Source organism: Somniosus microcephalus, unplaced genomic scaffold (assembly GCF_052327205.1).
Source record: "Somniosus microcephalus isolate GS21.2 unplaced genomic scaffold, FLI_Smic_1.0 unresolved_chr7, whole genome shotgun sequence".
Classification (NCBI taxonomy): Eukaryota; Metazoa; Chordata; class Chondrichthyes; order Squaliformes; family Somniosidae; genus Somniosus; species Somniosus microcephalus.
Genome location: NW_028225185.1, coordinates 32,490,153 through 32,504,290, shown reverse-complemented (window position 1 = coordinate 32,504,290; position 14,138 = coordinate 32,490,153). Strand labels below are relative to the sequence as shown.

The 14,138-nt window shown below is 57.7% G+C and overlaps 1 protein-coding gene across 1 annotated transcript in view; it reads left to right on the top strand.

The window, feature by feature from the left end:
• The window catches only part of LOC147086752 (PDZ domain-containing protein 4-like), a 143,580-nt gene that overhangs the window by 44,071 nt on the left and 85,371 nt on the right, over positions 1-14,138 (top strand). The window contains exons 2-5 of the mRNA XM_085978313.1: positions 4,540-4,602; positions 5,429-5,682; positions 6,957-7,047; positions 11,085-11,183. Coding sequence (XP_085834439.1) covers positions 4,540-4,602; positions 5,429-5,682; positions 6,957-7,047; positions 11,085-11,183 — 507 coding nt within the window. The remainder of the gene's footprint in view (positions 1-4,539; positions 4,603-5,428; positions 5,683-6,956; positions 7,048-11,084; positions 11,184-14,138) is intronic.

Sequence of the window (14,138 nt, the reverse complement as noted above, 5' to 3'; positions counted from 1 at the left end):
GATACAGAGTAAAGCTCCCTCTACACTGTCCCATCAAACACTCCCAGGGCAGGTACAGCACGGGTTAGATACAGTGTAAAGCTCCCTCTACACTGTCCCATCAAACACTCCCAGGGCAGGTACAGCACGGGTTAGATACAGTGTAAAGCTCCCTCTACACTGTCCCCATCAAACACTCCCAGGGCAGGTACAGCACGGGGTTAGATACAGAGTAAAGCTCCCTCTACACTGTCCCATCAAACACTCCCAGGGCAGCTACAGCACGGGTTAGATACAGAGTAAAGCTTCCTCTACACTGTCCCATCAAACACTCCCAGGGCAGGTACAGCACGGGTTGGATACAGAGTAAACCTCCCTCTACACTGTCCCCATCAAACACTCCCAGGGCAGGTACAGCACGGGGTTAGATACAGAGTAAAGCGCCCTCTACACTGTCCCATCAAACACTCCCAGGGCAGGTACAGCACGGGTTAGATACAGAGTAAAGCTTCCTCTACACTGTCCCATCAAACACTCCCAGGGCAGGTACAGCACGGGTTGGATACAGAGTAAACCTCCCTCTACACTGTCCCATCAAACACTCCCAGGGCAGGTACAGCACGGGGTTAGATACAGTGTAAACCTCCCTCTACACTGTCCCATCAAACACGCCCAGGGCAGGTACAGCACGGGTTAGATACAGAGTAAAGCTCCCTCTACACTGTCCCATCAAACACTCCCGGGGCAGGTACAGCACGGGGTTAGATACAGAGTAAAGCTCCCTCTACACTGTCCCATCAAACACTCCCAGGGCAGGTACAGCACGGGTTAGATACAGAGTAAAGCTCCCTCTACACTGTCCTCATCAAACACTCCCAGGGCAGGTACAGCACGGGGTTAGATACAGAGTAAAGCTCCCTCTGCACTGTCCCATCAAACACTCCCAGGGCAGGTACAGCACGGGTTAGATACAGAGTAAAGCTCCCTCTACACTGTCCCATCAAACACTCCCAGGGCAGGTACAGCACGGGGTTAGATACAGAGTAAAGCTCCCTCTACACTGTCCTCATCAAACACACCCAAGGCAGGTACAGCACTGGGTAGAGGACAGTAGTGAGGGTCAGCACCTCTGGGGGCAGTGGGAGAGGAGGGTGGGAATGCGCTGATATTGTGCGCTGTGATATTGTATCATCCTCGCCTCTGAGTCAGAAGTTGTGTTTTGAAGTCCCACTCTAGACACTCGAGCACAAAATCTAGGCTGACACTTCAGTGCAGTACTGAGGGAGCGCCGCACTGTCAGAGGGGCAGTACTGAGGGAGCGCCGCACTGTCGGAGGGGCAGTACTGAGGGAGCGCCGCACTGTCGGAGGGGCGGTACTGAGGAAGCGCCGCACTGTCGGAGGGGCAGTACCGAGAGAGTGCCACACTGTCGGAGGGGCGGTACTGAGGGAGCGCCGCACTGTGGGAGGGGCGGTACTGAGGGAGCGCCGCACTGTCGGAGGGGCGGTACTGAGGGAGCGCCGCACTGTCGGAGGGGCGGTACTGAGGGAGCGCCGCACTGTCGGAGGGGCGGTACTGAGGGAGCGCCGTACTGTTGGAGGGGCGGTACTGAGGGAGCGCCGCACTGTCGGAGGGGCGGTACTGAGGGAGCGCCGCACTGTCGGAGGGGCAGTACTGAGGGAGCACCGCACTGTCGGAGGGGCGGTACTGAGGGAGCGCCGCACTGTCGGAGGGGCGGTACTGAGGGAGCGCCGCACTGTCGGAGGGGCGGTACTGAGGGAGCGCCGCACTGTCGGAGGGGCGGTACTGAGGGAGCGCCGCACTGTCGGAGGGGCGGTACTGAGGGAGCGCCGCACTGTCGGAGGGGCGGTACTGAGGGAGCGCCGCAGTGTCAGAGGGGCAGTACTGAGGGAGCGCCGCACTGTCGGAGGGGCAGTACTGAGGGAGCGCCGCACTGTCGGAGGGGCGGTACTGAGGAGGCGCCGCACTGTCGGAGGGGCAGTACCGAGAGAGTGCCACACTGTCGGATGGGCGGTACTGAGGGAGCGCCGCACTGTCGGAGGGGCAGTACTGAGGGAGCGCTGCATTGTCGGAGGGGCAGTACCGAGGGAGCGCCGCACTGTCGGAGGGGCGGTACTGAGGAGGCGCCGCACTGTCGGAGGGGCAGTACCGAGAGAGTGCCACACTGTCGGATGGGCGGTACTGAGGGAGCGCCGCACTGTCGGAGGGGCAGTACTGAGGGAGCGCTGCATTGTCGGAGGGGCAGTACCGAGGGAGCGCCGCACTGTCGGAGGGGCAGTACTGAGGGACCGCCGCACTGTCGGAGGGGCGGTACTGAGGGAGCGGCGCACTGTCGGAGGGGCAGTGCTGAGGGAGCGCCGCACTGTCGGAGGGGCAGTACTGAGGGAGCGCCGCACTGTCGGAGGGGCGGTACTGAGGGAGCGCCGCACTGTCGGAGGGGCAGTGCTGAGGGAGCGCCGCACTGTCGGAGGGGCGGTACTGAGGGAGCACCGCACTGTCGGAGGGGCAGTACTGAGGGAGCGCCGCACTGTGGGAGAGGCGGTACTGGGGCTAATATTTATCTCTCAACCAACATCACTAAAAACAGATGATCTGGTCATTATCACATTGCTGTTTTTGGGAGCTTGCTGTGGGCAAATCGGCTGCCGCGTTGCCTACATTACAGCAGTGCTTCTAAAAAAAAGTCCTTCATTGGCCGTGAAGCGCTTTGGGATGTCCTGAGGTGATGAAAGGCGCTGGAGAATCGCGAGTCCTTTCTTTCTGTGAGATATGCCGGGTAACTGTAGGACTGCATCGTCCTTGCATCGATTCCTAAGCTGCGCCTGGTGTGCCCTAGATCTGGTAGTCACGTGCCGGAGCTCCCGTCGGAGTCTCAGGAGATAGACTGACCTCGCCGTGACCAAGAATTCCTCGACTCCCGTTACCATGGTGACAATGTCTTCGATTAAAGGCAGAGGAATCCCTTCCCCCAACCCTTCCCCGCTTGCCGCAATGCTTACCAGGCAATTACCAGCTGCAATCACGTCGCTCCAGGCTCCTTGGGGGGCCGGCCGTTTCTCTAAGCATCGGCTGCATGTGAAATGTTTGAAGAATAATGAAGGATGCCTCCATTCTGGTCCCTTGGCCCTCGGCCGCCCCCTCCAGTCGGCTCAGAGACCGTCAGCCTGGCTGAGAGACCGGGCTCTGGGGGAGATGTTCACTAAATGACCATTCTTCACACAGACACTCACACACAGACACTCACACACACTCGCGCACAGGCTTTCACACACTCGCGCACAGACACTCACACACACTCACTCGCGCACAGGCTCACACACACACACACTCCCACACACACTCACACTTACACACTTACACACACACTCGCGCACAGACACTCACACACACACTCCCACACACACTCCCACACACACTCACACTTACACACACACTTACACACACACTCGCGCACAGACACTCACACAGACACACTCCCACACACACTCGCGCACAGACTCGCGCACACACACACACTCCCAGACACACTCACACTTACACACACACTCGCGCACAGACACTCCCACACACACACTCCCACACACACTCCCACACACACTCACACTTACACACACACTTACACACACACTCGCGCACAGACACTCACACACACACTCCCACACACACTCGCGCACAGGCTCACACACACTCACACACAGACACTCACACACACACTCACACACACACTCACACACACACACTCACACACACACTCACACTCACACTTACACACACACTTACACACACACTTACACACACACTCGCGCACAGACACTCACACAGACACACTCCCACACACACTCGCGCGCGCGCGCGCGCACACACACACTCCCAGACACACTCGTGCACAGACACTCACACAGACACACTCGCGCACAGGCTCACACACACACACACACACACACACCTACACACACTCGTGCACAGGCTCTCACACGCTCTCGCACACGCTCTTGCACACACACTCGCGCACACACTCACTCACACTAACACTCAGACACGCTCATTCACTCACACTCACTCACTCACTCACTCACTCACTCACTCACCTCACTCACTCACTCACTCACTCACTCACACACACAGTCAGTGAATATATTCAAGGCGGAGATAGACCAATATTTGAGCTACGGGGAGTCGAGGGTTATGGGGAACAGGCAGGAAAGTGGGGTTGAGGCCAAGAACAGATCAGCCATGCTGTTATTGAATGGCGGAGCGGGCTCGAGGGGCCGAATGGCCGACTCCTATTTCTTATGTTCATCCTGTGACGATCTGGCGCCCACCGCCCCACCCGGTCAAACAGCCTTACCCCCCCCCCCCCCCCCACCATCTCCGATATTTCTTTCTCCCTATATAAGCGTTCACAGATATTTGAAATCTCCCCGGGTTTTTGCTCGCATCAATTCCTGCCATCTCCGAGGCAATCCTGAGGCACGGCGGACCGAACCTTCAGTGATCAAAATGATTATTCATTCGGTCTTTTTTCCCTCCCACTCCCCAGGGCTCAAATGGATCGCGTCATGGAGTGGTAGGACGCAGATTGTCGCCCGTGAGTCCGCACGCAGTGAGTACATGGTGTGGGAGGGTAGGGGGCGGGGACAGAGGTCAGCCTCTCCTGACGCATTGACCAGAGGGTGGGGTATAACCTCGGTGGGGGGGTAGGCTAGTCCGCAGACATAAGGAGACAGCGGAGACGGTCGAGAGGTGGTCAGCCACTGGAGGCCTCGGTCCTTCCCCTGGTGTCCCTGCGCTGTGGGGCCTCGGCCCTTCCCCTGGTGTCCCTGCACCGTGGGGCCTCGGCCCTTCCCCCTGGTGTCCCTGCACCGTGGGGCCTCGGCCCTTCCCCCTGGTGTCCCTGCACCGTGGGGCCTCGGCCCTTCCCCTGGTGTCCCTGCGCTGTGGGGCCTCGGCCCTTCCCCTGGTGTCCCTGCACCGTGGGGCCTCGGCCCTTCACCCTGGTGTCCCTGCACCGTGGGGCCTCGGCCCTTCCCCTGGTGTCCCTGCACCGTGGGGCCTCGGCCCTTCCCCTGGTGTCCCTGCGCTGTGGGGCCTCGGCCCTTCCCCTGGTGTCCCTGCGCCGTGGGGCCCCGGCCCTTCCCCTGGTGTCCCTGCACCGTGGGGCCTCGGCCCTTCCCCTTGGTGTCCCTGCACCGTGGGGCCTCGGCCCTTCCCCTGGTGTCCCTGCACCGTGGGGCCTCGGCCCTTCCCCTTGGTGTCCCTGCACCGTGGGGCCTCGGCCCTTCCCCTGGTGTCCCTGCACCGTGGGGCCTCGGCCCTTCCCCCTGGTGTCCCTGCACCGTGGGGCCTCGGCCCTTCCCCTGGTGTCCTGCGCCGTGGGATTAATTGGTGTCTGTCTCCTGATTTGCCCCCTTGTCCGCTGTCTCCTGCAGGTCCATGGGAAGGAGCTGTGTAAAGTGAACCAGGAGCAGGCTGTCGAAGTCCTCAGGCCGGCCAGAGACCCTCTCGTCATTCAAGTGCTGCGACGGAGTCCAAGAGGGAAGGCCGCCGTCTCCATCCAGGACCTGCTGCTCGTCGACAATGGGACCCAGACCGACATCACCTTTGAACACATCATGGCCCTCAGCAAAGTGCGGCCTCCATCGCCGCCCGTCGTCCTGCTGGAACCCTACGTCCTGTCCGATCTGTGAGTATCAGTGACCGTGTACAGTGACCCTTACCCTGAATACACAGGGACCGTGTACAGTGACCCTTACCCTGAATAAACAGGGACCGTGTACAGTGACCCTTACCCTGAATACACAGGGACCGTGTACAGTGACCCTTACCCTGAATACACAGGGACCATGTACAGTGACCCTTAACCTGAATAAACAGGGACCGTGTACAGTGACCCCTAACCTGAATAAACAGGGACCGTGTACAGTGACCCTTACCCTGAATAAACAGGGACCGTGTACAGTGACCCTTACCCTGAATAAACAGGGACCGTGTACAGTGACCCTTACCCTGAATGAACAGGGACCGTGTACAGTGACCCTTACCCTGAATAAACAGGGACCGTGTACAGTGACCCTTACCCTGAATAAACAGGGACCGTGTACAGTGACCCTTACCCTGAATAAACAGGGACCGTGTACAGTGACCCTTACCCTGAATAAACAGGGACCGTGTACAGTGACCCTTACCCTGAATAAACAGGGACCGTGTACAGTGACCCTTACCCTGAATAAACAGGGACCGTGTACAGTGACCCTTACCCTGAATAAACAGGGACCCTGTACAGTGACCCTTACCCTGAATAAACAGGGACCGTGTACAGTGACCCTTACCCTGAATCATTAACTCTTTTGAAAGCGCCACATTGTCGGAGGGGCGGTACTGAGGGAGCGCCGCACTGTCGGAGGGGCAGTACTGAGGGAGCGCCGCACTGTCGGAGGGGCGGTACTGAGGGAGCGCCGCACTGTCGGAGGGGCGGTACTGAGGGAGCGCCACACTGTCGGAGGGGCAGTACTGAGGGAGCGCCGCACTGTCAGAGGGGCAGTACTGAGGGAGCGATTCACTGTCAGAGGTGACGTCTTTGAGGATGAGACGTTAACCCCAAGGGACAATATTTATCCCTCAACCAACATCACTAAAAACAGATGATCTGGTCGTTATCACATTGCTGTTTGTGGGAGCTTGCTGTGCACAAATTGGCTGCCGCGTTTCCCACATTGCAACAGTGACCACAATTCAAAAAGTACCTCATTGGCTGTGACGCACTTTGGGACGTCCTGAGGTGGTGAAAGGCGCTGGAGAAATGCGAGTCTGTCTTCCTTTCTTTGCAATGCCTAATCCCTCAAAATTCCCTAGCACCCCCTCTCTCCTACACGGGATCAGGGTACAGGAAAAGCGTTGTCCTGTGTTAGGGGATCTCTCGCTAATTGACTGCTGACGTATGCCATGTCATTCGAACAGCCCTCCGATCGGCAACGAGTTCTACGACCCCAATGACTACCTGGACAGCGGACACCACGAGGTGGATCGAGCTGAGGAGCTGGAGTACGAGGTGAGCGTAAATCCGACTCCAAACCACGCAAGGTGATGTTGGGACAGGTGACCAAATGCTGGGTCAAAGAGGTCGGTTTTAAGGAGCGTCTTAAAGGAGGAGAGAGAGGCGGAGAGGTTTAGGGAGGGAATTCCAGAGCTCGGGGGCCCTGGCGCGGTCGCCAATGGCGGAGTGATGGAAATTGGATGCACGAGAGACCAGAATTGGAGGAGCGCTGAGATCTCGGACCTTTCAGGAGTGAAGTTAGGAAATACTTCTACACACAAAGGGCGGTAGAAGTTTGGATCTCTCTTCTACAAACGGCATTTGATGCTGGATCAATTGTTAATTTTACATCTGAGATTGGTAGATTTCTGTTAACCGAAGGTATTGAGCGATATGGGGTAAAGGCGGGTAGATGGAGTTAGGTCGCAGATCAGCCGTGATCTCTTTGAATGGCAGAACAGGCTCGAGGGGCTGAATGGCCTCCTCCTGTTCCGATGCTCCGATGTTCGGAGGGTTGTAGGGCAGGAGGAGGTTACAGAGATAGGGAGGGTTGTAGGGGCTGGAGGAGGTTACAGAGATAGGGAGGGTTGTAGGGGGCTGGAGGAGGTTACAGAGATAGGGAGGGTTGTAGGGGGCAGGAGGAGGTTACAGAGATAGGGAGGGTTGTAGGGGCTGGAGGAGGTTACAGAGAAAGGGAGGGTTGCAGGGCTGGAGGAGGTTACAGAGATAGGGAGGGTTGTAGGGGCAGGAGGAGGTTACAGAGATAGGGAGGGCTGTAGGGCTGGAGGAGGTTACAGAGATAGGGAGGGTTGTAGGGGCTGGAGGAGGTTACAGAGATAGGGAGGGTTGTAGGGGCTGGAGGAGGTTACAGAGATAGGAAGGGGTGTAGGGGCTGGAGGAGGTTACAGAGATAGGAAGGGTGTAGGGGCTGGAGGAGGTTACAGAGATAGGGAGGGTTGTAGGGGCTGGAGGAGGCTACAGAGATAGGGAGGGTTGTAGGGGCTGGAGGAGGTTACAGAGATAGGGAGGGTTGTAGGGGGCTGGAGGAGGTTACAGAGATAGGGAGGGTTGTAGGGGCTGGAGGAGGTTACAGAGATAGGGAGGGTTGTAGGGGGCTGGAGGAGGTTACAGAGATAGGGAGGGTTGTAGGGGGCAGGAGGAGGTTACAGAGATAGGGAGGGTTGTAGGGGCTGGAGGAGGTTACAGAGATAGGGAGGGTTGTAGGGCTGGAGGAGGTTACAGAGATAGGGAGGGTTGTAGGGGCAGGAGGAGGTTACAGAGATAGGGAGGGGTGTAGGGGGCTGGAGGAGGTTACAGAGATAGGGAGGGTTGTAGGGGCTGGAGGAGGTTACAGAGATAGGGAGGGTTGTAGGGGCTGGAGGAGGTTTCAGAGATAGGGAGGGTTGTAGGGGCAGGAGGAGGTTACAGAGATAGGGAGGGGTGTAGGGGGCTGGAGGAGGTTACAGAGATAGGGAGGGTTGTAGGGGCTGGAGGAGGTTACAGAGATAGGGAGGGTTGTAGGGGCTGGAGGAGGTTTCAGAGATAGGGAGGGTTGTAGGGGGCTGGAGGAGGTTACAGAGATAGGGAGGGCTGTAGGGGCTGGAGGAGGTTACAGAGATAGGGAGGGTTGTAGGGGCTGGAGGAGGTTACAGAGATAGGGAGGGTTGTAGGGGCTGGAGGAGGTTACAGAGATAGGGAGGGTTGTAGGGGCTGGAGGAGGTTACAGAGATAGGAAGGGTGTAGGGGCTGGAGGAGGTTACAGAGATAGGGAGGGGTGTAGGGGGCTGGAGGAGGTTAAAGAGATAGGGAGGGGTGTAGGGGCTGGAGGAGGTTACAGAGATAGGGAGGGTTGTAGGGGCTGGAGGAGGTTACAGAGATCGGGAGGGTTGTAGGGGCTGGAGGAGGTTACAGAGATAGGGAGGGTTGTAGGGGCTGGAGGAGGTTACAGAGATAGGGAGGGTTGTAGGAGCTGGAGGAGGTTACAGAGATAGGAAGGAGTGTAGGGGCTGGAGGAGGTTACAGAGATAGGGAGGGTTGTAGGGGCTGGAGGAGGTTACAGAGATAGGGAGGGTTGTAGGGGGCTGGAGGAGGTTACAGAGATAGGGAGGGTTGTAGGGGCTGGAGGAGGTTACAGAGATAGGAAGGGTGTAGGGGCTGGAGGAGGTTACAGAGATAGGAAGGGGTGTAGGGGCTGGAGGAGGTTACAGAGATAGGGAGGGTTGTAGGGGCTGGAGGAGGTTACAGAGATAGGAAGGGTGTAGGGGCTGGAGGAGGTTACAGAGATAGGGAGGGTTGTAGGGGCTGGAGGAGGTTACAGAGATAGGGAGGGTTGTCGGGGCTGGAGGAGGTTACAGAGATAGGGAGGGGTGTAGGGGCTGGAGGAGGTTACAGAGATAGGGAGGGTTGTAGGGGCTGGAGGAGGTTACAGAGATAGGGAGGGGTGTAGGGGGCTGGAGGAGGTTACAGAGATAGGGAGGGTTGTAGGGGCTGGAGGAGGTTACAGAGATAGGGAGGGTTGTAGGGGCTGGAGGAGGTTACAGAGATAGGGAGGGTTGTAGGGGCTGGAGGAGGTTACAGAGATAGGGAGGGTTGTAGGGGCTGGAGGAGGTTTCAGAGATAGGGAGGGTTGTAGGGGGCTGGAGGAGGTTACAGAGATAGGGAGGGCTGTAGGGGCTGGAGGAGGTTACAGAGATAGGGAGGGTTGTAGGGGCTGGAGGAGGTTACAGAGATAGGGAAGGTTGTAGGGGCTGGAGGAGGTTACAGAGATAGGGAGGGTTGTAGGGGCTGGAGGAGGTTACAGAGATAGGAAGGGTGTAGGGGCTGGAGGAGGTTACAGAGATAGGGAGGGGTGTAGGGGGCTGGAGGAGGTTAAAGAGATAGGGAGGGGTGTAGGGGCTGGAGGAGGTTACAGAGATAGGGAGGGTTGTAGGGGCTGGAGGAGGTTACAGAGATAGGAAGGGTGTAGGGGCTGGAGGAGGTTACAGAGATAGGGAGGGGTGTAGGGGGCTGGAGGAGGTTAAAGAGATAGGGAGGGGTGTAGGGGCTGGAGGAGGTTACAGAGATAGGGAGGGTTGTAGGGGCTGGAGGAGGTTACAGAGATAGGGAGGGTTGTAGGGGCTGGAGGAGGTTACAGAGATAGGGAGGGTTGTAGGAGCTGGAGGAGGTTACAGAGATAGGAAGGAGTGTAGGGGCTGGAGGAGGTTACAGAGATAGGGAGGGTTGTAGGGGCTGGAGGAGGTTACAGAGATAGGGAGGGTTGTAGGGGGCTGGAGGAGGTTACAGAGATAGGGAGGGTTGTAGGGGCTGGAGGAGGTTACAGAGAGGAAGTGTGTAGGGGCTGGAGGAGGTTACAGAGATCGGAAGGGGTGTAGGGGCTGGAGGAAGTTACAGAGATAGGGAGGGTTGTAGGGGCTGGAGGAGGTTACAGAGATCGGAAGGGTGTAGGGGCTGGAGGAGGTTACAGAGATAGGGAGGGTTGTAGGGGCTGGAGGAGGTTACAGAGATAGGGAGGGTTGTCGGGGCTGGAGGAGGTTACAGAGATAGGGAGGGTTGTAGGGGCTGGAGGAGGTTACAGAGATAGGGAGGGTTGTAGGGGCTGGAGGAGGTTACAGAGATAGGGAGGGGTGAAGGGGCTGGAGGAGGTTACAGAGATAGGGAGGGTTGTAGGGGCTGGAGGAGGTTACAGAGATAGGGAGGGGTGTAGGGGGCTGGAGGAGGTTACAGAGATAGGGAGGGTTGTAGGGGCTGGAGGAGGTTACAGAGATGGGGAGGGTTGTAGGGGCTGGAGGAGGTTACAGAGATAGGGAGGGTTGTAGGGGCTGGAGGAGGTTACAGAGATAGGGAGGGTTGTAGGGGCTGGAGGAGGTTACAGAGATAGGGAGGGGTGGGCGAGGCCAGGGAGGGATCTGAACACGGACACTTCAAGAGTCCTTCATTGGCTGTGAGGCGCTTTGGGACGGCCTGAGGTGGTGGAAGATGCCGGAGAAATGTGAGTTTTTTCTTTTCGGCAAGGGATCTCTGTTGATGTTGTGTTTGCTGTTTTTCCTGTTGAGGAAGTGGAACTGTACAAAGACAGCCACCAGGAGAAGCTGGGATTGACGGTCTGCTACCGCACTGATGATGAAAACGACACCGGGATTTACATAGGCGAGGTAAGGTGACATGGCTGGAGTTACAATGGCGCCTGTATCAGAGGGGTTGGACTGCAGAGGAGACCTGCTGCTATTCCAGGGGGAAGGGCCGAGGCCCCACGGTGCAGGGACACCGGGGGAAGGGCCGAGGCCCCACGGTGCAGGGACACCAGGGGAAGGGCCGAGGCCCCACGGTGCGGGGACACCAGGGGGAAGGGCCGAGGCCCCACGGTGCAGGGACACCGGGGGAAGGGCCGAGGCCCCACGGTGCAGGGACACCAGGGGAAGGGCCAAGGCCCCACGGTGCAGGGACACCAGGGGAAGGGCTGAGGCCCCACGGTGCAGGACACCAGGGGAAAGAGGCAAGGCCCCTTGGGACGTTTTACTGCATTAAAGACGCTATATAAATACAAGGTGGTATTGTTGTTGATACCGGGGGCTAAAAGGGTTAAATCCCGAGGACAGGTTGCACAGACTGGGCTTGTGTTCCCTCGAGTGTAGAAGATTAAGGGGTGATCTGATCGAGGTGTTTGAGATGATTAAAGGATCCGATCGGGTCGATCGAGAGGGAAACTATTTCCTCTGGTGGGGGGGAGTCCAGAACAAAGGGGCAGAACCTCCAAATTAGAGCCAGGCCATTCAGGGGTGATGTCAGGAAGCACTTCTTCACACAAAGGCTGGTGGGAATCTGGAACTCTCTCCCGCAAAGAGCTGTTGAGGCTGGGGGTCAATTGGTGCTTTCAAAACTGAGATCGATAGATTTTTGTTAGACGAGGTTATTAAGGGTTACGGAGATAAGGCGGGTAAATGAAGTTAAGATGCAGATCAGCCGCGATCTCATTGAATGGCGGAACAGGCTCGAGGGGCTGAACGGCCTCCTCCTGTTCCTAATGTAACAGGCTCGAGGGGGCTGAACGGCCTCCTCCTGTTCCTAATGTAACAGGCTCGAGGGGCTGAATGGCCTCCTCCTGTTCCTAATGTAACAGGCTCGAGGGGGCTGAATGGCCTCCTCCTGTTCCTAATGTAACAGGCTCGAGGGGGCTGAACGGCCTCCTCCTGTTCCTAATGTAACAGGCTCGAGGGGCTGAATGGCCTCCTCCTGTTCCTAATGTAACAGGCTCGAGGGGGCTGAATGGCCTCCTCCTGTTCCTAATGTAACAGGCTCGAGGGGGCTGAACGGCCTCCTCCTGTTCCTAATGTAACAGGCTCGGGGGGCTGAACGGCCTCCTCCTGTTCCTAATGTAACAGGCTTGAGGGGGCTGAACGGCCTCCTCCTGTTCCTAATGTAACAGGCTCGAGGGGGCTGAACGGCCTCCTCCTGTTCCTAATGTAACAGGCTCGATGGGGCTGAACGGCCTCCTCCTGTTCCTAATGTAACAGGCTCGAGGGGGCTGAACAGCCACCTCCTGTTCCTAATGTAACAGGCTTGAGGGGGCTGAACGGCCTCCTCCTGTTCCTAATGTAACAGGCTCGAGGGGGCTGAACGGCCTCCTCCTGTTCCGAATGTAACAGGCTCGAGGGGGCTGAATGGCCTCCTCCTGTTCCTAATGTAACAGGCTCGAGGGGCCTGAATGGCCTCCTCCTGTTCCTAATGTAACAGGCTCAAGGTGGGCTGAACGGCCTCCTCCTGTTCCTAATGTAATAGGCTCGAGGGGCTGAATGGCTTCCTCCTGTTCCTAATGTAACAGGCTCGAGGGGGTTGAACGGCCAAATCCTGTTCCTAGTGTAACAGGCTCGAGGGGGCTGAACGCCCTCCTCCTGTTCCTAATGTTGATTTACGTCAATTTTTCTCCCAACTTTCCTGGCGTCCCTGCGCCCCTGAAGGTGCGGACTCTCTTGGTTCCGGCCCCAATGCTCTCTCTCCATGTGTCAACCGGACCAGTGAGTGGCGACACGGCTATGCAACTGTGGAGGCAGCATCCTGCTCGTTGCTATGCATTCGCGGACATATTTTTCAGCATTAATAGTAATCAGGATCAGGAAAGCTATCCGATATCCCCCCCTCCTCCCGTCTCTTTAATCCAGGGCCGCAGAGACTAGCTTTAGCACAACACCAATCCCGTACCCACCCCAGACCCTGTTTGGAGATCAGGCTAACTCAACACAGGCCGGAAATGGAGCCTGAGCCTTTCCTACTCGGTGTGCGGGGGCTCAATCCCGCACACCGGGCGAGACCAGGTAAACTCATGTAGCTACAAGAGCAGGTCAGAGGCTGGGTATTCTGCGGAGAGTGTCTCACCTCCTGACTCCCCAAAGCCTTTCCACCATCGACAAGGCACAAGTCAGGAATGTGATGGAATACTCTCCACTTGCCTGGATGAGTTGCAGCTCCAACAACACTCGAGAAACTCGACACCAACCAGGACAAAGCAGCCCGCTTGATCGGCACCCCATCCACCACCTTAAACATTCACTCCCTCCACCACCGGCGCACCGCGGCTGCAGTGTGGACCATCTACAAGATGCACTGCAGAAACTCGCCAAGGCTTCTTCGGCAGCACCTCCCAAACCCGCGACGTCTTCCACCTAGAAGGACAAGGGCAGCAGGCGCACGGGAACACCACCACCTCCAGGTTCCCCTCCCAGTCACACACACCATCCTGACTTGGAAACATATCGGCCGATCCTTCATCGTCACTGGGTCAAAATCCTGGAACTCCCTCCCTAACAGCGCTGTGGGAGCACCTTCACCACACGGGACTGTAGCGGTTCAAGAAGGCGGCTCACCACCACCTTCTCGAGGGGCGATTAGGGATGGGCAATCAATGCCAGCCTTGCTCAGTTACCCTCCCAGGGGCAGCCAAGTGGGGAGGGCAGGAACGCTGCTGGACAGTTGCCTCGTCGCGAGTGCTGGAGGCGGAGAGGGAAGTGGAGGGGGTGCGGCGGCAGGGCGCAGAACTCCCTGCTTCGTCTTGGCTTCGATCACGCTCGCAGCCTGGCGGTGAGGCCGACCTTGCTTGCCAGACAAAGCTCTGT